At 42.9% G+C, this 26,993-nt stretch overlaps 3 protein-coding genes across 3 annotated transcripts; 2 read left to right on the top strand and 1 right to left on the bottom strand.

Moving 5' to 3' along the window:
• Window positions 1-9,672: 9,672 nt before the first annotated feature.
• Window positions 9,673-12,305, bottom strand: zdhhc21 (zDHHC palmitoyltransferase 21; the record flags this gene model as incomplete). The annotated part of the gene is made up of 7 exons (XM_080518839.1): window positions 9,673-9,905; window positions 10,306-10,349; window positions 10,881-10,997; window positions 11,166-11,304; window positions 11,708-11,819; window positions 11,970-12,068; window positions 12,152-12,305. 7 exons carry the CDS (start codon window positions 12,303-12,305, stop codon window positions 9,773-9,775), a joined length of 798 nt encoding a protein of 265 aa, XP_080374965.1. The 3' UTR covers window positions 9,673-9,772.
• A 1,489-nt stretch (window positions 12,306-13,794) lies between these two features.
• On the top strand, window positions 13,795-19,085 carry plaa (phospholipase A2-activating protein). The gene is made up of 14 exons (XM_080519284.1): window positions 13,795-13,995; window positions 15,011-15,204; window positions 15,303-15,403; window positions 15,576-15,696; window positions 15,896-16,063; window positions 16,211-16,346; window positions 16,534-16,703; window positions 16,802-16,953; window positions 17,055-17,274; window positions 17,400-17,465; window positions 17,541-17,612; window positions 17,847-17,954; window positions 18,149-18,319; window positions 18,428-19,085. The coding sequence occupies exons 1-14, from the start codon at window positions 13,847-13,849 to the stop codon at window positions 18,994-18,996; spliced, it is 2,397 nt and encodes a 798-aa protein (XP_080375410.1). The 5' UTR covers window positions 13,795-13,846; the 3' UTR covers window positions 18,997-19,085.
• A 2,168-nt stretch (window positions 19,086-21,253) lies between these two features.
• On the top strand, window positions 21,254-26,475 carry haus6 (HAUS augmin-like complex, subunit 6). The gene is made up of 16 exons (XM_080519399.1): window positions 21,254-21,550; window positions 21,710-21,805; window positions 21,887-21,965; window positions 22,096-22,222; window positions 22,320-22,464; window positions 23,025-23,087; window positions 23,183-23,240; window positions 23,394-23,567; window positions 23,729-23,925; window positions 24,087-24,213; window positions 24,317-24,407; window positions 24,496-24,553; window positions 24,988-25,132; window positions 25,231-25,326; window positions 25,407-25,542; window positions 25,739-26,475. The coding sequence occupies exons 1-16, from the start codon at window positions 21,405-21,407 to the stop codon at window positions 26,365-26,367; spliced, it is 2,367 nt and encodes a 788-aa protein (XP_080375525.1). The 5' UTR covers window positions 21,254-21,404; the 3' UTR covers window positions 26,368-26,475.
• Window positions 26,476-26,993: the final 518 nt, after the last annotated feature.

Genomic DNA, 26,993 nt, shown 5'->3' with positions numbered 1-26,993 from the left:
GTTGGCGTTTCAAGGCTTCACTCTGACCAATGTTGAGAAAAAAAATCAGCCCAATAAAAACAAAACAAAAAAAGAAACACGAGACTGAGTGTGGATTTAAAAGTGTGTGTGTGTGTGTGTGTGTGTGTGTGTGTGTGTGTGTGTGTGTGTGTGTGTGTGTGTGTGTGTGCAGTGACCTGTCCAGGATGGAACCTGCCTTCACCCCTCATCGACCCCCCTCCCTGACCCTGAATTAATAAAGCCATTCAGAAGATGGATGAGATGTTGCAGAAAACTATAATAAGACACTTTCTAGAACAGACCTGGACATTTTACGGCTGCGGCCCTTCGTCTGTCCTTGTCCCCGAGGGGGGGGGGGGGGGGGGGTGTCAATGAAATATGATGAATCCAATGAAAATTAAGTGTTTTCCTTTCATATTGAAGACAGACACTTAATTTCTCCTAATGAAACCCGGGTTGTGCTGTTGGGCAGAGTTCTACACATAAAGCTTTACACAACCGCACACTACATGTCCAGAATCACTTGATTAATGCAGAGCTGAAACTGTAGCTTATGAAAACCACGTGACATATTGCTTTTTAATAGGGTTTTTTTTTTGGGGGGGGGGGGTTTCAGAACTTATGGTTTCAGCCTCTTATTTTTCATGTGGACCATTCACGGAAATAAATTGCCCATCAATTGGGAGTGTCTGATGTAAAATATGTCTAATCATATGTATGTTACACCTTCTAAACACGGTCAGACTACTTTTAGTCATAGTTTTATGTATAGCGGAGACGCCTGATTCCTGGTCAAATGTCTGTTATATCATTTATTTTTAAATACAAAGACAATATAATTAGCTTATGCATTGCTTAAGGACATTTTTATACTTCAAGACTTTAAAGTCAGTGTACAGATAAAACAATATACAATCAAATGTGCTGTAAACACAGTTTAGTAGTTTCAGTATTTCCATTATTTTGCTCCCAATCAATTTTTTTTCTTCTTATGTTGCAACACTGTGTGTGAACCCAAGAAAAAGAAGTTAAGAACAGTGTTAGATGTGCGACATATTGCACCATTTCCTTCAGTCCTTTTCACATCAAGAAATTACAAGATGGCTCGAGCCCGGAAACACAACTGCAGCTTTTAATATTTCAAATTCCAATAAAGACATTCATGTCTCTGCTGTACGAGAAGGTGCATCACTCAAATGTCAAATATGACTCCAGCAGGTGAGTGGAATAAACAAAATGGGGCAGGATAGACGAGGGGCCCGGGGCATTTCTTTCAGCTCATGTGTGTTGAGACACAGTAAACAAACCTCGACTTAAAGCCTTGGTGATGGTGGCACAATAAATGCTCGCCTGTAGTCAGACAAGTAAATAAATATTCGGAGGGAAATGTCAGCCCGCGTTGCCTCTTCAGCATGGGAAAGGCGCGGGCTGGACAAGGGCTCTTTGTCCAGCCCTAAATTAACACGGCGGAGGGTCCACAGAGAGGTGCACTTGAGGAACACTCTTACACTAAAAGCCAGGCTGAGTACTTCCTTTTAGTTACTCATCTCAAAATAACAGGATTTATGTTGAAAGGCCTCACCTCACTGGCTGCCAAAATTGAAATATCACTGGATTTAAACTGATGAAAGTTCAAGCATTCTGAAATTAATGTCATTGCCAAGGATGTTGTTTAAAAAAAAAAAAAAAAAAAATGTTCTTTTGAAAAGTTTTTAAAAGGATGTGAAGAATCCCTTCCTTTTTTTTTTGGGTGCTGAAGCCAAAATCATTTATGGGAAAAGCCTCCCCCATTAAGTCCCTCAATAATGTGATCAATCCTGGCTGGAGCACAGACAAAAACTGGTCTCAAAGCAAAAAAATTAAAAAGTTGGCAACTTGAGTAAATCTTCTTTGATTAAAAACAAGAGAAGAAGATAAAAAAAAAAAAAAAAAAAAAATTTAGAAAATCAGGTCATCACAGGATAAGGGGAGGACGAAAAGCTGTGACTTACCATCCACCACGTCCGGGCCGATATGTCATAACAGAGCTGCCATTTGACGGACCTCTCCGTCAGCGTCCAGGCCATCCCTGCACTCCCTGTGGAAGATGGGACACCTAATCATGAAGGGGCATCAGTAGAGGCATGCTGGGCCACATGGAGGCCAGTCCTTGACAATGGTGCATTATGGGAAAGACCCCCCCCCACACACACACCACCAGCAGTAACAGCTTGACCACTGACTTGAACCTGACTGTGGTAATTATAAGAGCCTATATGACCCTGCAGCCCTCAACCTTCCCCCTCCTCCTACACAGACCTCCTTCCCCCTCCCCTCGCTCACACAACTGAATTAATAAAAAAAAAAAAAAAACCCACTCATTCTTAAATGATAAGTAAATGGAGTTTATACACATTAATACTACGCAGTCGTCTGCGATTAATTTAGCCTCATCGGTTCTTTCAATTTGATTGACGCGTCGGCCTCTCTGTACGTCTTGGGGGTCGCCGGGGGTAACAAACTGCTCACGATCAAAGATCAGAGCCGCCGCGTCGTTGCTCCCGCCAACATTTTTCACGGCGAGTTGGCCGTGTTGTGAACCGCAAGTTAAGACATCTGGCTCGTCCATGTAAATGTTATCCGAATGCCAGTTGAAAAGACCTTTTCTCCCCTGCCACATTCCAATCCTCCTCACTGAGGCCGCTCGGTGGCAGCTGGATTTCCACACAGGGCCCGTGGGTGGACATAGCAACAGTAACTTAGCATTAGTTACAACAAATAGACCATGTGTGCAATAACCCCCCCCAAAAAATCTGATTTTATTATGTGACCTTCCTTAACCCTGTTGTTCATCATTCTTCTAAACCAGATTTATTCACAGCAAAACAACCGTAGAGCCTTAGAAATAACACATATCAGGACAGTGAATGAGACGTGTCATCAGAACCTATAATATATAAGCTCAAACAGATTTTATACCCTTAATTATGATACATTGACAATGTTGTACATTTTTTTTCCGCCATTATGAGTGAATTGCACATAACTAACGATTTTGAAATCACAGGTATGAATTGACAATGAATTCACTTTCAGACAGTCCCTATGGACTGGAGGGTTTAAGCTTTCCATTTTTGAGTATTTTAGTGAAAGGGTGAAGTGTATTAAGTGTGAAAATTTTAATAAAATTTAGCAGTTTTGCAATAAAATGTAGATCTTTATGTGTATATTTACAAAAAATGATAAAAACAACTTCTGTTTTACATTAAAAATAGATTTACCAGCTCACCTCGTGTAAAAAAAAAACAAGTACCAGACCGTAGAGAAAATATTAAAAAGTGGTGACCCCATACCGCAGTGCCCACCAAGTTTTTGTTTTTATCAGTAATGTTATCTTCTGGTATTTTTGAGCTATTCTATTGACTATTCTTCTTTTTTTCATTTTAATTGTGTCTTATATTAAAATGTACCATGTTTTTAATCATTTTATGATCATGTCTAGTTGTTGTCTTAATTGAGCTTAGTATTTTTTCTCATTGCATCTCTTGTTTGCCGCCTCCTCCTTCGTTTTGTCTCGTTCCCTCCAGCAGTTCTCTGAGGGAGACGTCGTGAATTGTGACGACTTGCATCCAAAGTGTGACGAAGACCCCACTTCTCCCCCCCCGTTGGACCGTCAGACCCGCAGGTTCAACATGGCGGACACGACGGCTGCCCGTCGCGCGTTTGTCCCGCGGCTAATTACCCGGTGTGGCTGCTCTTCGCGTCGACCTGTTTACAGGTGACCTTTGCAGTGCATCTGACTCCGATAAAGGACTAATCAGCAGCCTCATTAGGAGCCGGCTTGAACCAACTGGTTCCTGAAGAGAGAGGCACAATGAGACACTCGGCAGCTGCTGCTGGAGGTAAGTACCGGCGGGACCGAGGAAAAGGCCAATCGCACAAAAGGTAAAGCGGGGGGGGGGGGGGGGGGAAATACACATTTGCAGAATAACACTTATTGCACAATTACTTAATTTGTTGGTTACTGTAATGAGATGATAAATGACCCTAACCCAAAGCTGAGATACCAGCTATGGTACCAACAAAGACCTCGTTGTGAAAATTCAAACTGGCATTAGCCACTCTAGGCCTTTGTGGTCATTTTATGTAGCGATTGTTTAGTTTTTGCAGAAATATAGACTTCGTATACTAATCACAAAATGTGAAGTTTGAATTGCAAGGTTCCTGTGGCACTTTTTAAAAACCAACTCAAGGTGACATTTGACTGTTTGTGGCCCCGGAACTGAGCCCTGGTCGACATGTTGTTATTAAAGTGCACCATGTGCAAATTGCTTCATTTTACTTGCACCAATTTACTCGCAAATGTGACTTCAGTTTAACGTAATGAGACAAAACACCATTAGACAGTGCTCACAGTGCCGGAAGCTAAGCTAACGCGCCACTTCAACACAACTGAGTGAATTATTAACACATCCTGAATATGAGAGACAAGTAAACCTCCTTTTTGGATTTTAAATTGTATTTTTCCTCTTTATTTGGCAGGTAAAAAATTGAGATGGCAATATCTTAGAAAGAAAAAGAAAAAAAAAAGTATTCCATTCATTTTTTTTACAATATTCCCACTGGAGTTATTTTTCATGCAAGTAACATGAAAGATAACTTTAAAACGAAACAAAACAAATTGAATCATTTACCTGCTAAAACATAGACTTAACAGTTATTTCTTCACTCCGATGTTACATGAACTTTGACCGGTCGAGTTGCTTTTCAGCAGGAATTTGAAATTCTGCATTTAAAGCGTTTGAATCCTGATAATCAGGTTTTACATCATCTTGACGTTGGTGGATTTTGATCTGCTCTCCTGCAGGTTTTAACTTGCTTTTACACAATTATCCTCCGAATTGTCCAACATATTGGATGCTGGAGCGTTTTTTTTCTTTTCTTTGTCTGTTCCTTTGTTTGATGGGTGAGTTGAACCTTTCAAAGTTTGCATATTTTATATTTATATCTGAGAATTACTTTATGGTTTTGTGTGGTTTCTAATGTATCCATTACTGCTTTGTGGGAGTTTGCATGTTCTCTCTGTGCTTGAGGGTTTAATGCAACAGTGAAAAGTTTTAGTTCATGTAGATTTGGTGTTTATAATAACTTCTTTGTACCACCAGAACGTGCAGCAATAATGACGTAAAGTCATTTTAACCGATGGGGCGGGAACAAGAATATAGTTTTTTTTTTTTTAAGAAAAGGATTATCACATAGGGAAAAAGCATGTCTGACCACATTCTTGAGACAACAGTGAGTGCGCGCCTCTTCCTCTTTGGAGAAAGCGAAGCGCCGAGGGCCGAGCACGCGCACAGAGCCGCTTGCACCTTATTGATTTTGAGGTTAAAATCGATACATTTCATCGTCTTGATTGGATTAACGGTTTCAAGTGCAACTTTTAATTGGATTTCTGCTTTCTACTATGACAGCTTATTTGAAAATCAATACGCCAATCAATACCTCCACGTTTCGGACGTTTTCAGCCGCCGCGCTTGAAAACGGAGGAAACGCAGCGGACTCCCACCAACGAGGGCCCCCGGGCCGCGTGCGGGACTCGCTGAGGTCTAACAAATCTAATTATCCTATTCAAAAGGGAGAAAACGCCATTGTGAACTAACCTCTCGCACATGTTTAAGCGCGATCAGAGGGTCAATGAAAGAAAAAAAAAAACTCGAATTGTATTTGAAAGACTCGCAAAGGTGTTTCGGTGTCGGTACCGGGCGGAGGAAGGAAACACGTGGGGCGGAAAAAGGCACCAAAGTGCATCAAACGTCTGCTCGTGGCGGATATACGGCCCATATGGAGTTACATCTACAAATGATCAAGCAGCCTGTAATTTAGTGATCCAATGATACGTTCTGTGTTCATGGCGTAAACTTAATCCGTGTCTCGGCTTGGCAGAATAGTAACAATACACGCCACGCCACTAACTCCAATCCGAGACAGGTAAACAGCCTCGTATGTGAGAGATAACTGCTCCAAGCATCGTTTATGTTTATCAGGCACGCGGCTAATTATTTCTTTTGTTCAGCCAGATGCCATAGACCATAAAGCTAGCAGGTGGTCCCTTATTCAATTAATCCAGTTGACCAACCATTACCACAGATTAAAAGCACATTCAACCCAGGCAGCTGCGGGCTGCTATCATCTCCACTGGACTCCTCACATGTGATCGTCCCAAAGCCAACGCTGACAAATTAAATGCGCGGCGGGTTAAAACCTTTTGTGTGAGTATACGGCGTCCTGTGAGTTGGATCGTGGTCAGAGGCCACAAATTAAGTCACCTGTGCTCGAATCGGACTAATATGACAATTTGGGGTACAGATTCAATAAAAAAACTTGAAGGTTTGTTAAGGCAACATGCATATATTTGGTATTTTCAACAGTTGATATGTAGAAATGTGTGAAAAATGGTTTTAGACAATGATTGTACTGGCGAGAACTGAATAATTCTGGTTAAATATTCGAATTTAACTAGTGAGCATGGGTAAAGTAGATGCTGAATCTATGTATTACTTACATTCTATTCAATAAATGTTTACATCATATTCTTATCATTTCAGTGATTTGTTGCATGCATGAACTGGGACAAATGAAGTCATCGTAAATGTATTAATTAAATGTACAAAACACCATCTTTCAACCTGGAAAATAAACTGATTTATTTAAATCAAGGTGTATATATATATATATATATATATATATATATATATATATATATATATATATATATATATATATATATATATATATATATATCTATATAGATATTTTTTTTTTTCAGTAAGGGGGAAATTAACGGTGAACCTTTTGAAACATGTAAGTTTCAAGTTTCCAGCTGATGAGACCCACACAATGCTCAGGAGGAATTTTCCTCCCCAAATCCGTTTCAGCTCATCCACATTATGAGCATGAATGGCTCGATTGTGGTCACTCCACATGTTTGTGACTTGAACACGTTACGGTTGTGATGGCATTTTCCTCATTGTTGGGCTGATAACAGATAGCTGTGCCATACAGCGACGCGGTTTTGCCTTGCACCCATTTACTGTCAGCTTGTGGATACTTCAGTCTTCATGCCTTTGTTGGTTCCTCCAGACCGCTCTGGTTTAGATGATAGTATGACACCCGAGGTTGGTGGTTCAATTGTCATACATCTTGCATAATTATTTGCAGGTATTAAAAAAGGAAGGAAAAACATGACAGGCGAAAAAGTAGAATAAAAGTTGCAGATGCAGCCAATATGGACTCAATGGCATGCCAGATAAACAAGAAAACAACTCAAACTTATTCAGAATCTAATTTATTTAAATATGGATACCTATATATTCCTGTAATCACAATGAATACTTTTGTAACATTGGCAATTGGAAATTCAACTTCAAAACCAGTGATATTAGATACCATTGCATTAAATCAATTCACAAAACAGAAATGTTCCCGCATTTGAGGTCAGAATCGAAACAGCTTTAAACCACATTAAAATAAAAAAAAACAAAAAACAAAACAAGAAATAAACAAAGTGAGGATCCCATTTGAGAGCCCTGGGGTACGCCTCTGATAAAATGTTGCTCCTCTGGCTTCCTTCCGCATTGAATAAAAAGGAAATAAGCTTTTCTGTTGTCGTGTAAATAACTTTGTTCGGTGTAGATATTAGCATGACAATATGCCGTACAGCTATACACAGCAGCTACAGTAGTGTTACTCTTGGCAGAGGTTACTGAAGGACCGACCGTCGTCCACGTCCGGCGATCAGACAAAAAGACAAGACGCCAGTTTATAAACTCTGCAGCACACAACAGATTTTTTTGAACCCCTTTCAACTAGAAGAATGGCTTTAGTGATACACAATGCTTATTGCTTTCCAACATCAATGTTTTTCAGTGCCAGTCACAAAAAAGATTAAAAAAAATAACACAAACCCCCCAAACCCTGACTATAAGTGATAAAAACCATTCATGCAAACAGTCTGAGGAACTCCACCAACACCACAGAGCAAAGACTCTTTCAAAAGTACCACTGATGCCACAAAACCGACCGTGTGTGAATCTTAAATTCAGTGCATAAAAATCGAACCGCTACCTTCTGTAACTCGGTGAAACATGCATGAAAGTGAGCGCTTGTATTGCAACATTTCCCCGGTTCTTTGGCTTTGTACGGAGACCACAAGATGACGACGGCGATTAAACCGTAAGCAGAAACGCAAAAACCCAAAGAGGCACTTTAAAACTACTTGAATATGGTGATATTCCCGCATGTTATTAAGCTTTGTTTACGTACAGTTTTAGCCAAGAGATTGCCAAGTAATACAGATGAGGACAACCACCCATTGCTATTATCATCATCATCATCCTCATCACCGCCTTAATGTATCGTGTTAAACATGTCAATAAAATCTCTGAACACAACGACAGCAAAACGACCATCAAAAAAATCTCCAGTGTTGTATTAAGTGTACCAACTGTACATCCCCACAAGCAGGCCAAACTGCTTTGCTCACAGTAAAAAAATAAAATAAACATGCATTTAGACCATTGACTTAAACAATAGGTTGACATCGTGGGATATTTCAGAATCATCGGGAGCACTTGTCCAGGTGATGTTAGCCTTTAGCCAGCAAGCAATTTAGCTTAGCATTAGGATTAGAAAATGACCGCGTGTTAAAATGTGAGTAAAAACAAGCTGCGAATACAAGCAGATTGTTGGTTTGTGTCAATCGTGAACAGGTGCAGTGACCTCCAGGTGTGACAGACGCAATGAAGAGAGGTAGAAGACACAGCTTAAGGTTGAGGAACTGACAGCATTCCAGTGACAAATTGCCTTCCAATTCGAAAGCTAAGCTAACTAGCGCCGGGCGAACTGGTGAAAAACCAGTATCCTGGATGCTTTACAAAGAATATCAAAGCCTGATTTAAGTTATCGCTGTGGACATTAACAGCAAAGCTATGTTCAGTGGATTTTGTGAGCTCGGTTCCAAGATCTGACTTCTTTTCACGTAGTAAAGCTATTCCCTCACATATTTCATATCCATTCGGTTCATGTCGCGAAACAGAAGCGTACAGCAAGATTCAAGTTACCATCTCAGTTTAGCAGGTCATGCATCACAATAAAATTCATAAAAACGTTCATATAACAATTTAAAAAAAAAAAATTAAACATTCGTCAATCATTAAATTAAGACCAGTGAAAGGAATGCAGCTGAAGACAAAGAAAACAAAAAAACACTCACAGCTTGTGTGACAAATGAACAAGACATAAAAAAAAACCAAGGCACAAACCTGATACAAACAAAATCCTTTCTGATAAACATGCTGAAATGATCCCAATTCTGTCAGGAGTTGATTAAAGGTCAGCAGCAAAGGCTCTTTATTACAGTAACCTGAGAGGGGGGGGGTCTCCTTCGCCAGCTGCTCGCAGGTCAACCTCTTCCATCCTTCTGAAGCGCGAGGGTCTCCAGACGCACAAAGTCGCAGTCACAGTGAGTAAAAAAAGCATCGTATCCATCACTCTCAAAGGTGTTTCATGACCCTGTCCACTGTCAGCCTGGGCCTCCTAAAGAAAAATTAAAAACAAAAAACAAAAAATAAAAAGCTTTCCACTGACGAACCACGACTGCTGCCCGGCTCTCGGAGCGAGGAGGAGGTCGGCGAAGGCGTGCAGATGGATCGGCGAGTGCGTGTACAGTGTCTCGTCTGCGCAGGTAGGGGGTGGGGGAGGGTGGGGGGGTGGAAGGGCGGGGCCGCCGACCTGCCTACACGTGGGTGCGGTAGTGGTGGGTGCCCTGGAGTGGCTTCCTGCCGCGGAGTGGGAGGAGCCACAGGAGTTTCCAGCGAGTGCCGCAGACCTCAGCGAGAGCCCACTGCCAGGTCTTCTTGATGCCGTAGCTGATGGGGACAATGACAAGGAGTCAAGTTCAAAAGGTCGGGGTTGTGTGAGGATGGAAGGAAATCTATAAAAAACATTCATGAGCGGCAATAACTGAGAAAAAAAATTATTTGCTAAAGCTTCTCCTTGAGCGCAAACATTGTGGATTTTATGCTTTTTATTTTTCAAGAAATACTCGCATTCCAGCTATTAACACATGTAATGGAGTAATATCTGACAGTATTTCCTTTAATTCACCGTTATCAGTAAAGAGTAAAACATGTCGAGATGTGCACGTCCCACACCGAGGCTTCTATTGATCGTTTTCGCAGAGTTTGGCAGAAGTAGCAGGTTCGCTCAAATATTAAAGCATTTCTGTTGAGGGCGACTTGAAATGAAAATGAACCAGAAAACACTCACATTTCATTTGAGAAGGATGACATTTTCTCAATAGTGGTCATGTCCTGTAAGTAGAAAAATCAAGTGAAATGACTGACTAAATGTGATACAACAATACTCATTTTGATCATAAAACCAACTGACGTGGCCATTTCAGACATTCATTTGTTCTGTCAGTTAAAAAAAAAAGAAAAAAAAAAGGATTAATATCTTGTGGGTTAGTGATGTCATGTCTTGGATTACAAACACATCACACACACTCTCTGGTTTCGCGTCTATTGATCGCTGCATTACTGGCATTGATTGTTTTATTTCTGTATACTGAGTCATGTTGGTCTGTCTGAAGCTGGTGCTTTTGTTTGTCTTGCTTTCAAATGACTGGGGGAAAAAAAAAAAAAAGGCTTCATCGTGTTCATTCTCCACGCCCTGCGTAACAAAGTGCAACACTGATGACGGCCCTGAAAACACATGTTGTATTTAATGAGGCCACGATATGATCTCATTAGCACAGCAGCAGTAGGGGGAGAGAGACGTGCAAATCTCCGTAGAGATCGCAAACTACAGGAAGTCGTCCGCTTAATGACTGAAATACTCACGGAGAGAATTCCCGTCATCTGAGTGTAAAACAAGCTCGACATGCCACCGAACATGACCACACCCATGAGCGCTGAGACACGCAGCAGAGCCAGTTCGTGGCGTGTTGTAAACTTCTCCTGGCGAGAATCAAACAAAGCAACAACCCTTTAAACAAAAAAAAAATCACATTATGTTCTTACAGAAATTAAAGACACTCTGTTGGAAGGGAAACGCCGTCATGGCCATCCGAATGCAAACCGACGAATATGTGCAGATTGAATTGTTCAGCCAGTTGGTTGAGATACCTGGTCGAGCGTCGTCAGTGGCTGGAAGTAATAGTACTGGCAGAAGCCCAGCACCAGTGTGAACAGGCTGAGGAGCTGAGCGTAGAAGCACAGCTGCAGGAAGAGCCAGTGGTTGTCTTCTCCCACACAGTTATTAATCCTGGAAGGAAATAAACCGGATTCAGTATCAGCATCAAGCATAAGTGGCCTGTGATGGCAATTTAAAATAACGACCCATCTTCTATGCCAATTGCAAGCTTAATAAAAGTTAAAAGCAGGGTACGCCGTGGACAGATTTCCAGTCCATCGCAGGGCATACTCGGGACAGTACACACACACACACACACAATCACAGCCCCGAAATCACGTCACAATCCAGAATCCAAACCAGTGTTGGTTTACAATGTTTCTCAGCTGTTGAATATCAGACGGCAGTTGGCCACAGAAACTCAAGATACTGCCGGAGGGCATGACTTTTGGTCCAGAGCCTTACTTTGTTATCCTCCTTTCAATTCAACAGTGGCTAAGTGACAGCTTCAATACCTTGAAGAGTGTGTGCTCACCAAGGACAGTGGTGGTCCATCCTGCGCACACAGTGACCACAGCGACTGCAATGGTGCGACCTTTTAGGTCTCATCAAGTTGCACTTATTGCACAACTCCCATTGCTCCCTCTCTGCAACATAAAGGCCACAATCACCGACTTATTAGCAACAATTACATCGGTAATCATGTCATTGTCGAGAAAAGGACTGAGGTAGATGTTAAGCATTAGTATATACATAGTAAAGTGGGTACAGGAAAGATTTTTCTTCAGTGCCCATACCGGAGTGAGGTATGTGAGGATCCGCAGGAAGGCGGCCAGGATCTGCCGTGGAAGCTCTGAACAGGGCTGCTATGCAGAGAGCTGATGCTATGTAATAACCTGGACAAATACACATCCATACAGTCTCATGTATGACCTGACTCACTTGGTTTGTTTTTTTAATCGTGTCAACAGATACTCACAGACAACTATTGCCCAAGGGATGTGACCTTCATCGTAATGAGGAAGCAGAACCAGTTTGGGAATGAAGAAGGAGTTGTAGAGCCAGATCCCAAACACCATACTGATGCACAGCCAGCCCATGGGATCCACCACAAAGTGCAGGCGAAGCTTCATGGCTGCAGGGACTGCAACACATCAAGACTACTACTACTAACATATAGATGTTGACATTAAGGGTTGATCATGCCTTTATGTTGCATAAACAGGAGATCCAATACAACCTGATAACTACAATGTTGTAGCAAACAAGTCCGGCGTTTATCAACTTCCCCTTAGTGTCAACTGAAGCTATTTCAAGAACATTTAATCACACACATTGAGTCTTTTGTGACTGTTTTGCTGAGCACCATCAGTGATGATAAACACTGAGGTGGGCTGGGCTCTGCAGCCTCCCTGTGTTAGCTAACACCAGCGGCCCGCCTCATTAAATTCATTTATCTACACGTACTCCTGACTCGACACACAGCCAGAGGCGGCATCCGTGATCTCGGGAGCGAAAACGAATGGATACTCACTTCGATTTCAGCGCAGGTCTCGGTGGAAGTACTTCCTCATCGGAGGTGGTGAAGGCGGCCGCACAGGTCTGATCACTACACTACCTGCCTCCAGCTGCACTTCCGGTCCGATCGCTTCAAAAACAAGAGACCGTCAACAACACGCTGAACGGAATGTGCTACACATAGAATCCTCTTGACATATATCCTGCCAGTGCTGCTGCTACCGCGTTGTCACCGGCTTATGTTTTTCTCCTCAGTTTCCTGTAAAATGTGCATTTTATTTCTCCCCGGTTGCTTGATTGACGAGCATGTGTTCGTGTGATGGTACATCAAAAACAGTCTGCTGCCCCCTTCCGGTCAAACGTAGGAAATGCATATAGGTCATATCCAGGGGTGAGGCGCTCGGATGCAATTTATCTTCTTTCCACTTTGTACTTTGTATTGTTAAGATTATAATAATAGATTATTTTTTATTTGTCACGCACATGTATGGCAGTGAAATACAGCGACTGTCCACCATCTTTTATGAACAAAAGATTTGAGATCAGATTGTATTTATATATATGTTGTATATGTGTATATATATATATATATATATATATATATATATATATATATATATATATATATATATATATATATATATATATATATATATATATATATATTTATATATGAACTGAAAATGAAAATGTGTTTGACACCAATGGTATAAACAAACATATTTAAAGAAAAGAACAGTGTATCGAGACATTAACTATAAAGTATAGATAGCTTAAGAGATTCAATAATAAAATAAAAGAATTAAAGAAGTTATCAAATAGTCTAAACAACACTTTACTCCCCTAAAAAGCTCAAATAATTTTAAAATGTCAATATGAACGATAGCACACAATTTCTGCCATAAGTGTTTTAAATTTTTTTATCAGAATATTTCTTGAATTCATATTTTTGTGTGGGTTTTAGCAGAATAGATTTTATGGACAACTTTATAAAAACGTTTCCTTCACTTTATTCGCATTTACGCGCTGTAACTTTAGTCAAACATGAAATTTATTCTGACGGCGGATGTGACGTCAATCCTCTGCCGCTAGCGTTAACGCTGTGTGGCGTTTGTTGACAGCGACGCCGCTCCAGCTTTCCTCTGCTGTGCTCGCTATGGCGTCGTCTAACACCTACAAACTCAGGTGCTCCATCCCGGGCCACGAGATGGACGTGAGGGGCCTGGCGGCGGCTGTTTTCCCGGACGGATCCTTCGTGTCCGTGTCCAGAGACCGAACCGGAAGAGTCTGGGTCCCAAACTCCAGGTAGCTTTAGCATTAGCTTTCTGCTGACTAACTGATCCGACTGGTTTCGATTTACTTACTAATATCTCTGATCCAGACAGGCATCTGGGCAAGAACTTAACAAAGACACAATCGACATGAAAAAAAAATACCGAAACCATTTGCGTGTTACCAAATTTAAGGATTGAAGTAATAATTACAGGCGTGTCTTTGGGAAACGTGTTGCTAACAGCTCAAATTAGCTTTGTCATTCATTCACATGAAACTCTGAATGATCTGCTTGGTTTTCTCATCAAACTCACTGTGTAAAGAAGCCAAAAATTCATTGTAAGGAGTTTCAACATATTTGGTGTATATTAAAATTAGTTCATGTGCTATAATGTACTGGAACTCAAATGCAATATATATATTTATATAGCACCTTTCAGACGCAATGCTTAACAAATAAAGACGTTCAAAAACAAGACGATTAAGAATGCTTTGCGATTAAGGTTTTGATAAACGTTAAAAAAAAAATATAGAGAGAATAATAGTAAAATATATTTAATTTATTGGGAGGTCTGGGCAAATAACTGTTTTTTAATGTCTGATTTAAAAGAAGTGTGTGTGTGTCAACAGGACGTTTGTTCCACAAGTGAGGAGTGCAGGAACTTCATCTTGTTTGCTTGTGACTCTGATACACTTGGTAAACCTGTTTCTAAAGACTGCAGGGTTCTGGAGGTTTCATATTCTACCAGTAAATCGCAGATGTATTTCGGCTCGAGGCCATTCACAGCTTGATGGACAAGAAGTAATGTTTTCAAGTTGATCATTTGACACACAGGCAGAATAGTAACCGTTACAACAATCAGTTTCATAATGACACATTGCAACTTGTCTTAGGTCGGCGTTGGTGAAAAGGTGATAGGGAGCTACAGAACCGTTACTGTATCTATTGGAGGTTTTGTCACAATGTCGTATAAAACTTTCACACTATATGTTTAGATCTTTGTCTCGGTGGTCAGCGGTAAACCTGTTGCCTCTCCTCTTTTTACAGCCCAGACAAAGGCTTCACGGAGATGCACTGCATGTCTGGCCACTCAAATTTTGTATCTTGCGTTTGCATCATCGCTCCTAATGAAACATATCCTCGGGGACTTGTCGCGACCGGTGGAAATGATGATAATATTTGTGTTTTCACACTGGATCAACCACAGCCCATTTTTACTCTGAAAGGTCACAAAAACACTGGTGAGTGTGGTGTTTTTTCTTTCTTTTTTCCCTTCGTTCAATTTACACAAAGAAAAATTCAAACAACACTCTGTCTTTCCAACATTTGTCCCACACAGTTTGCACTCTGTCATCTGGGAAGTTTGGGACTCTTCTGAGTGGCTCCTGGGACACAACAGCCAAAGTCTGGCTCAATGAGAAGTGCATGATGACTTTGCAGGTATGCTAAAGTTTAACTGGTGCTTATTTTCACTCCGATTTTCTTTTAAATGCTGTTTCCCAGTGGAGACAGTCTTGCGTTTGCTTTCCTTTGATTTCACGTGTTCAGCCGGAGAAAAGCATATTCCACAAGTGTTTGGTAACATCGGCTGTGCTTGATGGTTTTGTCGTAGGGCCACACCGCGGCAGTGTGGGCTGTGGTCATCTTACCCGAACAAGGCCTGATGCTTTCAGGGTCAGCAGATAAGACCATAAAGCTCTGGAAGGCTGGTCGATGCGAGAACACATTTACAGGTGGGTATTTGCACATGTTTTTTGGGGGGCTTGTTTTTTTTTTTTATTCAATTCAGTTGCTGGCCCAGTCGTTTTTAGAAAAATATCCGAAGGCATGACATTGACATACACTTGTTACAGTCTTGTTGTTACACAAAGGGCTCTGGGATTTTTTGTCAAAATATTTATCTCTCCTTGCCCTGGATTTCTCCCATTCTAGGCCACGAGGACTGTGTAAGGGGACTCGCGGTCATCAGTAGCACTGAATTCTTCTCGTGCAGCAACGACACGAGCATCAGAAAGTGGCTGGTGACCGGCGAATGTTTACAAGTCTACTACAGTCACACCAACTACATCTACAGCCTCGCCGTCTTCCCCAATGGCCAAGGTTTGTTCGCCGCCATCACATTCCAAGGCATGTTTAGGAGGCGAATTGCTGCAGCAGCAAGGAGCTGGGCTGTCACTGGGGCGCTGGATTTGTTCCTATCCTCCATGATCCTCATTCATTTATGGCATCTGGTGGTTTCTTTCTCAGATTTCATAAGCACGGGCGAGGACCGCACCCTGAGGATTTGGCGGCAGGGCGAATGCTCTCAGACCATCCGACTGCCCGCCCAGTCTGTCTGGTGCTGCTGCATTCTGCCTAATGGTGATATAGCTGTTGGAGCCAGGTAAAGAAAAAATAGTGCCGATGTGCAGTTGGTTTTTCGTTATAATAAGTCACACTCTTAATTGTTTATAAGCTTCTTTTGTTAAATGTTCCTTTAGTTTAGTTTTTTTTTTTTTATCTCACTGTTGCATTTACAAAACCTCCAGGTTATTTTGTGGTTAACTGAAAAGCTGCCCCTCTGCTCACAGTGACGGCATTATCCGTGTGTTTACGGAAGCGGAGGACCGCATGGCAAGCGTGGAGGACCTGCAGGCCTTCGAGGATGAGCTCTCCAAAGCCACCATCGACCCCAAGACCGGTGATCTCGGAGACATCAAAATGGAGGACCTTCCTGGACGGGAACATCTAGACGAGCCTGGTATTAAATTCTCAATATAATAGATAAGGCGGTGAATCTGTTCTTAGTTCATCAAGATGGATCTGGGTAATTTTTTTTTAATTTTTTTTTGCACGTAGGCAATCGAGACGGACAGACACGCTTGATTAAAGAAGGGCAGAAGGTGGAGGCATATCAGTGGAGCGTCAGCGACGGGCGCTGGATGAAAATCGGAGACGTGGTCGGCGGCTCCAACCAACAGACGTCAAAGAGCGTGATGTACGAAGGGAAGGTAAAGCAGCGCCCGTGTTGATGAGGAGGAGGAGGAGGAGGAGGAGGAGGAGGAGGACTGTGAGTGGGACCCGTCGTCACGGAGCCTTGCTCTGCTTTCAGGAATACGACTATGTGTTCACCATCGACGTGAACGAGGGGGGGCCTTCCATGAAGCTGCCCTACAACGTGTCGGAGGACCCCTGGCTCACGGCACACAACTTCTTGCAGAAGAATGACCTCAGCCCCATGTTCCTCGACCAGGTGGCAAACTTTATCATTGAGAACACCAAAGGACACGTGGTGGGACCGGACCAGCCTGTTGTTGGCGACCCGTTCACAGGTCAGGCCTGAAGATGGACATGCAGTGATGCTTTAGTGCAGAATTGAAACCCCAGATTGACATTCATGTTGTGTTAGAACGGAGTTCTATTCCGGTTGATGGAGTTTGATCTGTCCCATTGACAGGAGGAGCGCGTTACATCCCCGGTTCCTCTGATGACAGGGAAGGCTTTGTTGGCGATCCCTTTACAGGTAATTGATTTTCTGCTGCGGTTCTCTGAACATTTAGCACGAGCGCAGGTACTCAGCTGGTTTCTTGTCTCCCAGGCTCCGGGCGCTACATCCCGGGATCAGAACCCAACATGAGTGCTCCCGGAGGCGTAGCCGATCCTTTCACAGGTGAGCTTCTGACCAAGTGATATAAAGGATTAACAACCTATTCGTAGTTCAATAAAGCTTTCTTAACCAGTGCTCACACAAAAACTGTTAACATTTTTTACTGTTTGTGATCAAACCCCCTTTTGAGTTCAAATATATACATTTTTCCGTTTCCTAACCAAACGGGAATAACCATGCAAACTAGTATTTTATATAATTTATGTCTCTAATATTTACTATTAATGAATCTTGCAGGAGAAGGTGCCTACTCCTCAGCAGCCCTGAGACAGACCACAACCAATATCTACTTCCCAAAGACTGATGGTGTGACCTTCGAGCAAGCCAATTCCTCTCAGATCATTGGTAAGGTTGTTTTTTTTTAATGGTTTTAATTATGGCAACCTGCATCACACAAAATAGCTTGGTCATATAGTTGTTGTTTTTTTTTCATTTGTTCTCTTGTATAAAGTATTTAATGTCAAAGCCAGATGGGATTTCAGCAAAGCGGCCGTTCATGTTATTTTTAGCACCTTTTCTGCTTGTTCTGTCTCCACCAGCCAAGTTGAAGGAGCTGAATGGAGGTGCCCCGCAGGAGCACAAGCTCTCCGAGGAAATCCTGGAAAGCCTGGAGAAGCTGCTAATGTGTGTGTGTGGGCCCGGCTCCGCTGAACTTCCACCAACCATGCAAGAGATCAACGTCCTCTGGAGAGCTGCTCACTGGCCTGAAGGTACAACAACAACAACAGCAACATGCCATGTGGTTTGATTGTGTTTAAAAATTAATCCTCGCCACTGCGCAGTACTGAACCCCCCCCCCCCCGATCTGTGTGTTGCAGACATTGTGTTTCCGGTCCTGGACATCATGAGGCTGGCCATGCGTCACCCGCAGGTTAATGAGACTCTCTGTGGCGAGGCAGAGGGAGTCCAGCTGTGCAACCACCTGCTGAGCCTGATGAGGCCTGAGGGGCGGCCTGCCAACCAGATGCTGGCGCTGCGGACTTTGTGCAACTGCTTTAGCGGCAGACACGGTCGGGCCCTCCTCATGGCCCAGCGCGAAGCAGTGCTGTCCCGTGCCGCCGACCTGGCCACTGTCTGTAATAAGAACATCCACATTGCCTTGGCCACACTGGTGCTCAACTACGCCGGCTCCCTGCACAGCCAGCCCGACCTCGAGGCCAAGGCCCAGTGCCTGTCCGTGGCCAGCCGAGCCCTGGAGACCGTACAAGACAAGGAGGCCATATTTCGGTTGCTGGTGGCCCTGGGAACCACCGTGGCCTCGGACCAGACAGCCCAGGACCTGGCTCGCTCTCTGGGCGTCACCTCTCAAATCTCAAAGTACTCCTCAGTGTCCGATCCATCGAAAGTGGGCGAGTGTTGTCAGCTGGTTTTAAAACAACTACAATGAAGTGAATGATTAGATGATTTAATAAAACAAAAACACTTCTTTCTATTATGCTGTTATGCTTAATCTGTTGTGATGCAGAAATAATTGTATGTTCTACAATTAAAAAAAAAAAAAAGACAAATTATGACTGTCTTCTCACTATGTGCTTTCAATACTGGTTCAGAAAGTTGAATGGGTTTGGGCTGGTCTTATAAAACTAGTTTGTGTTTCAGTTAGGGGAAGGCCATCATAGTGTTAACTCTCCCATTTGATAAAGCTCGCACTTAAGGACTGGCTCAATTCCACTTGCCTAATTTACTTGTCAAGTCCTATCTATTTTCCTGCTTATCATTTTCTTATCATTTTATCTCTTGTTATCTACTAACCTGATGATTCTCAAGGTGTGTGGCAGACCTATCTCTGGTACAGGGATCCTCAGCAAAACGGCAAGGGTTTTTCTGCATTTAAGTCTTGAGTAGAATGCTTGATGATGATAGGTGTAGGGTAAAACTATCATTCTCTTTATTAAACTATACATGTTTATTACTGTTGAGTAATTAAAATTGCATCGCATCTTTAAAGGAAAACCACAAAGTTGGTGATTGTTGGTGAAATAGTGTTTCGCAATCTCCTCACAGCAATAACTTGGTAAGCACTCGCCTCACAGCCAGGTTGACCCCAGCCAGACAAGAGGATTCAGGTGATGGCAAGTAGGCTTAAAGGGGTCATATTATACAGCTTTTCAACACTTTCCCATGGATCTCATTGGTCCAAAAATGTCGATTTCAAGGTTTATTGCCCCAAATCCAGCTTTTCTTTAATTCTTATCTATTTGAACAGTGGATCATATGAGCTGCATTCAGAATCTGCTGTGTTTGTGTGAGCAGGACTGGCCCCGCCCACATATGCCCATTTTAGGCATGTATTGATGCATATTACTGTTGTAAAACCTTTATAAAGTGATTTTTGCATAATATCACCACTTTTAAGGGTAACTGAATCCTTAATATTGCCCCATCTTTCATTAGATCAGTGTTTTTCAACCACTGTGCCGCTCCGCGAGATATAGTCAGGTGTGCCTGGAAATTATCCAATTTCACATTTTTTCTTAAAAAACATTTAGTCTCACAGCCGCTGTCAACTGTGAGAGCAGTGTGCAGAGTAATCGTGTATAAATACTGTGGCGAGCGCTGCGGAAGTATTGTTCTGAGTCGAAATTCTATTCTGCCAGCTGAACACCAGAGGCTTTTATTTTGACATGAACACACGCAACCGGAACTTCATAACAGGATGACACTCCACACAACACATTTCTCACTTATGGTTGCACACCAACATCCAACAAACTAAACCAAACTAGACGAAGTGATTAATTACAACTCGTAATATAAACAGCCCACCAATGCCTGTCCGAGACCAAAGACAAGAGAAAAGAAAAACTTTTTTTTTTCCACACCTGAAAAACGACCTTTTTGCTCAGTTGGTTAGAGCGTGGTGCTAATAAGGTCAAGGTCGTGGGTTCGATCCCCGTATGGGCCACACAGTTTTTTGCCCCCAATAGAGAAATTCAGTTCTTTTTTTAACGCTTTAACCTGCTTTCGTACCACGTTCTTGCGTAATGACGAAGGTGTAAAACCCACTTTTTACTCAAACTAGTCCAGAAGAAGTCAGGTTTCCTTCCATTGCTAGCGCAACATAGCACGTCTGTTTGATTCTCGCACGTGGCTCTGAATGTTTCGAAGCTCTGTAGTTAAACTGAGTCAATGCGGCTTCAATAAACATGAGTTAAGCGATACATGCAGCTAAAAAACTATTTATTTGATTCCTGTTGATGAAACGTTGATGAGAATGACTTTATATTGTTAATATAGAGTTTAAAATTTTACCATTTTCGGGTGGTGGTGTGCCTCGAGATTTTTCCAAAGAAAAAAGTGTGCCTTGGCTCAAAAAAGGTTGAAAAACACTGCATTAGATATCACAATTATTTTTACGTTTGAATTGCCTGTGGTGTTATTTCTTGGTAAATGCTTTATATAAATATGTTTTAATTATTTGCGTGTACGAACAACACATACTTTTACCATCCATTAAAATAAAAAAAATAAAAAATGTAATTATTAAATCCGAGAATTATTTTCGCTCCCTTCCAGGAAGTGATTAATAACTACTTCCGGGTCAACATAAAAAAGTGGCGGGTCCCGCTGCTGTTTGTGATTGTGTTCAGAATTTAAAGCGTCGGTCGCGGCTACCAGTCTTTTGTCCAGAAAGAGGAGGAAGAAGAAGTAGTAGCAGTCTTTTGTCCCTCGGTTCCGTCTCACTGACTGTATGCGGACACTTTCGCCAAAGTTTGACAGCTCGCGCTGAGTTAGCTCACAGTAGCCCCGGTTCCGTGTTGGACGTTGTCACGCCGCTTCGCACTCCTCCGAGAAATGGCAGCAGCCTCCACGGGGATGCTGAATGAGAATGGAGAACAACTGTGGCTCTCTCTCCTGGCGCTGGGATTCCAAGAGGACACCGAGAGGCTGTCGTACGCCAAGAAAACGAAGATCGCTGCGAAACGCATCCAACTGGGAGCGTAAGTCTGTTTTTTTCACGTGTGGTGGTTTGAGAAGTTATACAACGAGGGAGAGATTGATATAAAAGTCGATCCACTGTGGTAACTTTCAACAAGAAAACGCAGGAAGAGAATTTAGTTGACAATATATCGAGCGAAATATTTGCTTCTGTTCCACAGGTCCATGTTTGCCAAACCAAACAAAGACGCCTTCCACATTGTCATTCGTTTTCTGCTGGTGAAACTCGATCCGACTCGATTTCGTGAAGCGTACAGGTAAAGCGTCCTTAAATAGTCAAATAATTTCTTAATTTCATTTCTTAAAAAAAAAAAAATCCACTGTTTTGTTTGACCTAGGGACTGCTGGCCTGTTCTGGGCCAGAAGGAGGATGCTGAATTTCGTAAAGTGACCTCTGCTTGGATCCGGGAAATAAGGGTACAGCTCCTCAGTACAAATCAGTATTTTGTTGGTGTGACGTATGCTTCCTGAGCATTTGTTTGCTTCACAGTGTTGGAAGCTACATCCTGGATTAAATTCGCTTTAATTGTTGCCTGTTTTTGTGTAGGATGCAGCCGGAGGATCCAAAGTGGTCCCATCATTATTGCTCACTCCTGGAGGCCACAGATTTGTCCGCTTGATGCTCGACTTGGCCAAACACGTCATGTTGCAGGATATGCGGACGTTTACGACAGGTAAGCCCGAATTGGACACCATTTGCAGGCTGCCTGCAGTTATGTGGAATGAGCTACTTTATGTCAATTCATTGAATGATCTTATTGTTGCCGTCAGATGGAAGCTGGGTCCCAGAGGCCGTAGTAACGCCGACCTCCTCCCTGGACATGGAAAAGAAGAGATCCCATCTGCTCCGCAAAAGATTTTTGAAAGTTGTTGTGGATCAGGATCGTTTGCTCAATGAATACCACACACAAGAACAGTAAGTCTCGAATCGCACTTCCTGGCACGTTGTGCCTCGTTTGAGACTTCAGGGTTTTCATCGGTCGTCGCCAACTGATGAAAACCCACAAATGATGATTCCTGAAAACTCGGCCACGCTGGAGATTTAGAAAAACTATTGTATTTACGTTTGCATCTGAAGTTGGGTAGATGGAGATTTACCTTACAATTTGCAAAGGTGGGTTTTTTTTCCAGGATACTGATTGGCCCCTGCAGGTTTGGTTGGCTGCTCATAGCAGCTCTGAACCAGGTGCATATGCAGGTCTATGTCAATGAAGGTTTTTTTTTTTTTTTTTAAACAGAGGAGGAAATATCAGTTTTTGTAAAACAAAACCTGGGTGTGTGTAAAGGTAGCCTCAGGATCACAGTCCTTGATGGTCTAAGTGAAGTACAGAGACAGGATATTGCAGTATTTTGCTGCAACAACACTTTTTTTTTATTTTTTATTCCTGGACCTTCATACTTTCATACACAATAGAGGAGGTAGTTTGATGGTATTTTGCATTCTACTACCGCTTCCTTTTCTTTTCTCACTTGAAGGCTAACGGTGAAGACGATGAGGGATCTTAAAGCCCAGTGTGCTAAGTTTGATGAGCAACTTGAGTAAGTGCAGCACCGACGTGTCCCTAATGTGTCAAAGTAAATGAGTCGTGTTGCACATTCACTGAAAGAGAAATCTTTTTTTTTGTTTGTTTTAGGTGTCAAAACAATGAGTCTCTTCCTGAAGAAGCTCTTCTAATGGAGAAGATTGAAAAGGTTATTTTGACAATCTCTTTGCAAAAAAATAAGAGGCTAAAGTCTTTTTAAAACAATAGTACTGTGCCTTGTAATATTTGGCTTGTCAGGTTTTATAAAATAAGTGAAGGGGTGTGTATATGTTCACCAGAATGCCCCCTTTTTTCCCCTTAGGTGCGCTCCTTATGGTCAACCATTGATGAAACGCTGGCCACGGTCAAAGAAAATCAGAATGCAATAGAAAGTGTTTCGAAAGGTGAGGTGGATCAGTACAAGCTGGATGGGACGGATCGAGTCCTAAACATCCCCAACGTTCTGCTGGAGAGAATTAAACAGCTCCAATATCAGGTGAGAGTGAACATTCTGGGGGTCATATTCATTTTTGCTCGTGTGAATTGTATCAAGCCTTTTAAATTTACAGTGAATTTTGGGGAATGTGGAGAAATATGTGGGAGGAAAAGTGGCTTCACAGCAACTTGAATTCCTTCGTGCCTTCTGCTGCGCTTCAGTTGAAGTCGGGAAATCCGCATGAAGACGGCGAGCTGAACCTCCTCTGTGTGATGGAGCTGATGAATCACGCGTTGCAGCTGCTGAAGGAGGAGCGGGGTCTCGCGTCTCGCACGTCCACGTCCGTGCTCAATCTTCAGCACTTGCAGAAACAGTGCCATCAGATGGACCGCATGGTCCAGGACCTCGCTCTCATGAGGTACGCCTAAAGAGCGCATGCATCGTGGGCCGCCGTGTGCTGGAGGCGGCACATTGTTTGCACATGGCATTTGTACATTGTATTCCTGATGTGCGTGCAAATGTGTCTTTAAATGATCCAATTACAGCCAAAAGTCACGTTGTCTCACTGTCATCTCTCAGGGAGAAGATTTCTGAGGAAGAAGTGAGATTCTCGGGCACCATCAGGGAGCAGGAGGCAGGCTGGGACCAGAAATGGATGGAGACTCTGAAAGAAACGCCTCTCGCTTCTTTCCTGATTGATGATCCTGTGAGTGGTCGTAGACATTTCTCTTTAATAATCACAACACTGCAATTCCATTTCACTATGTTGCGCCAACAACTTTTTTTCTCTTTTTTTTTTTTTTTTTTAGGTTTATGGGTTTCTTTTGCCGAAGACTTTAAACTCGGAAGATGAAGATGGTTACCGGAGCAGCGACCTCTCACACGACTCAAAATTTCTTGGTGGGCAGAAACAATCTTCTCACAGAACAAGTATGAAGTTTATCAACATTTTCTGTTTTTAATTATGTTTTCTTTTTACCATTCGAAGAATCCGCAACAAATGACATACTGGAAGATAGTGTTCTTGGTCTGTCTACCTTCAAAAGGTAAGGGTTTTTTCTCTCTCTCTCTCTCCCTCATGCGCTTGTGCAGAGATTTTTTTTTTTAAGCTGTGATTAGTGTTCTTTTGTAATGGGAGGCAGATACCTGGGCAGTGCCAAGCAGTGCTCTGCCCGTCACTAGTCCTTCCTACAGCATCCCTGCTCTCTGATGACCGCTGCGAGTTGAGAGAAATCGCCACGGACAGATACGGAGCAGACAACCCCGATAACTTCGAATCAATATGGAAACATTGTGTCGCTAACGTCAATTAAAATTCTGCTTTAAAAAGCGAGAGCATTAAACCAATGACTTTGCTCTGACATATCTGTCGTCCTCTGCATGCGTCAAGTGACGGCGTGGTTAAAGGAAGTCACGCTCGTCAAGGTGCCTCAATTTAGAGTCGCAAAAGCTTCCTTATATTTGTCACGCCGTCCTGCAGATGTACTCAAAGTCCTGCTCCCATTGAGAGGCAAGAAGAGGCTCCTGTCCATCCTCAAGCTTCCAAATCAAATGTATCTCTGCAAAAGCTGTCGATCTCGCCCCCGTGCAAACCCGTGAAGACTCGGTCAGTCAAAGCGTCTCAGGTGAGTCGTGTCGTGGTGCTAACCCGATGGAAGGTTGTTTCAGTCTCGGTGAAATTCCGGTCTGGACAAGCTGTAATGATCGTGCTTGTGTTGTTAAGGTCGCTGTGAAAAAGAAGCCCGCCGTTCACAGCGAAGCTCATGTGAGGACGAAGACGCAGATATTAAACATGGAACATGAGAATCTGGCTGACCAGGTATAGCAATGATTGTCAGAGTAATGTCACCCCCGGTATTGTTGTGAACGGGTTTGTCTGACAAAAAGTTTGCGTCTCAGTTTGCAGACGCTTTAGCGGCCGCCAGTCCCCCGGAGGGCAACGGGAACGGTTTGGAGTTGGAGGATCTCCTGGACAATCTGCAGAGAGATCCTTTCTCCACTAAGAAACAGCTGCCGCGCACACCCGAGAGCTTGAGTAAGCCAATTCAGTTTTCTACCGCTTCCCCCCCCCCCCCCCCCCCCCCCCGTTTCATTGATTTTGTAGGTTCGTTTGCGATTGTACTTCCTTCTAAGAGCACTGTAATCGGCTCTGTGTATAAACGGCGTTATCTAAAGTTCTAATCTGTGTCTTTCAGTTTGAAAAGTAACCCGTTTCCTCCTCTTACTTTCAGTTGTCGATGTGAAACGTTCCTGGCAAAAGGCTCTCAGGGAAGACGAAGCTGCAAAGCTTCAGATGGCCACGTTTAATGACAGCATCAAGCGGGAAGCCAGCCCCCTCCGTGAGCAGTGCAGCGTCTTCAGTCCCGACGGCCCCTCCACCTTCGACACCTCCAGTATCATTTTCCCCGGTCGAAGCCACAGTAGCCAGCACCGGGTCTTGCAGTCCACCTTGCTGTGGGACACTTTCAACGTGGGGAGTATTGACGGCAGGGCAGTGCCTTTCAGCCTCGAACACGAAACTCTCCCCGAGCTGCCCAGCTTCGACTCCCTGAACCTCTCGGATGACCTCGGGGAGAGCGAAGGTCAGGAGCAGCCACTCGTGCCTTCCCCGAAGGTGTCGCCCTCCCCCCGTCGGATCCAGCAGGTGTGCAGAGACGACTCGGCACCACAACACGCCGGGACGCCCGAGTATCTCCTGTCGGATTTCAGGTTTGCTCCTGCCGACGGAGGCTGTTTGAAGGAGCTCGACACTGAAGCGTCCAGAGAAAAAGAGTTTTCACTGGATCTGGACGAGCTGGGGATGACCTCGCCTTTAAACACTCGGAAGAGTCTCCCTAAACTCCTCACATTCTCCCCATAGACGATATGTAGTTTGCTTGTTTTTTTTTAGCATATTTCTCCTGTTTTCTGGTGAAGCTCTGCTGTGGTATGTAATATAGTTTGTGTACGCCTGTAAATAAACCCACATTTTGCACTATAAATTCTTAATGAAATGACAAAGTACATTTGTCTTAAGAATAACATTTTAACTTTGTTTCATTTTTAAATTTGTTCATTTCAGAAAGTGGATTAATAAAGTATAATTCTTGTTTTTTCAACTATCATTCTTTCTATGTTTTCAGTGTTGGCTGCACTGTATTTGTGGTCTGACTGGACTCTTCCTGTTGTGCTTTATGTATTTGGTCACTTGCAGTTTAGAGATAAGCAATGCACAGATGCCATGTACACAAATTGACTATTTTATTTGTACAGCAATAAATGTAAGACAGTTTGTTATCTTTAATGCAAGAAGCCATTGAGGATAAAGACTAAAGCCAGGGTGTCCAACTGCAGTCTTTCAATTAGTTTGTCCACAGAATTGCTTTGAAAAACACGTTGCCTTCAGTTTGATTTATGAACGCTGAAGGAAATTAACCCCCACACATTAACAGAAAGTCTGCCTTTGGACTTGCAGTGATAAATTACAGATTTTATATTTTGGAAAAA

The sequence above is a fragment of the Blennius ocellaris genome (genome assembly GCF_963422515.1).
Source record: "Blennius ocellaris genome assembly, chromosome: 23".
NCBI lineage: Eukaryota > Metazoa > Chordata > Actinopteri > Blenniiformes > Blenniidae > Blennius > Blennius ocellaris.
The sequence above is the reverse complement of the archived record's forward strand: the minus strand, read 5'-3'. Positions and strand labels throughout refer to the sequence as shown.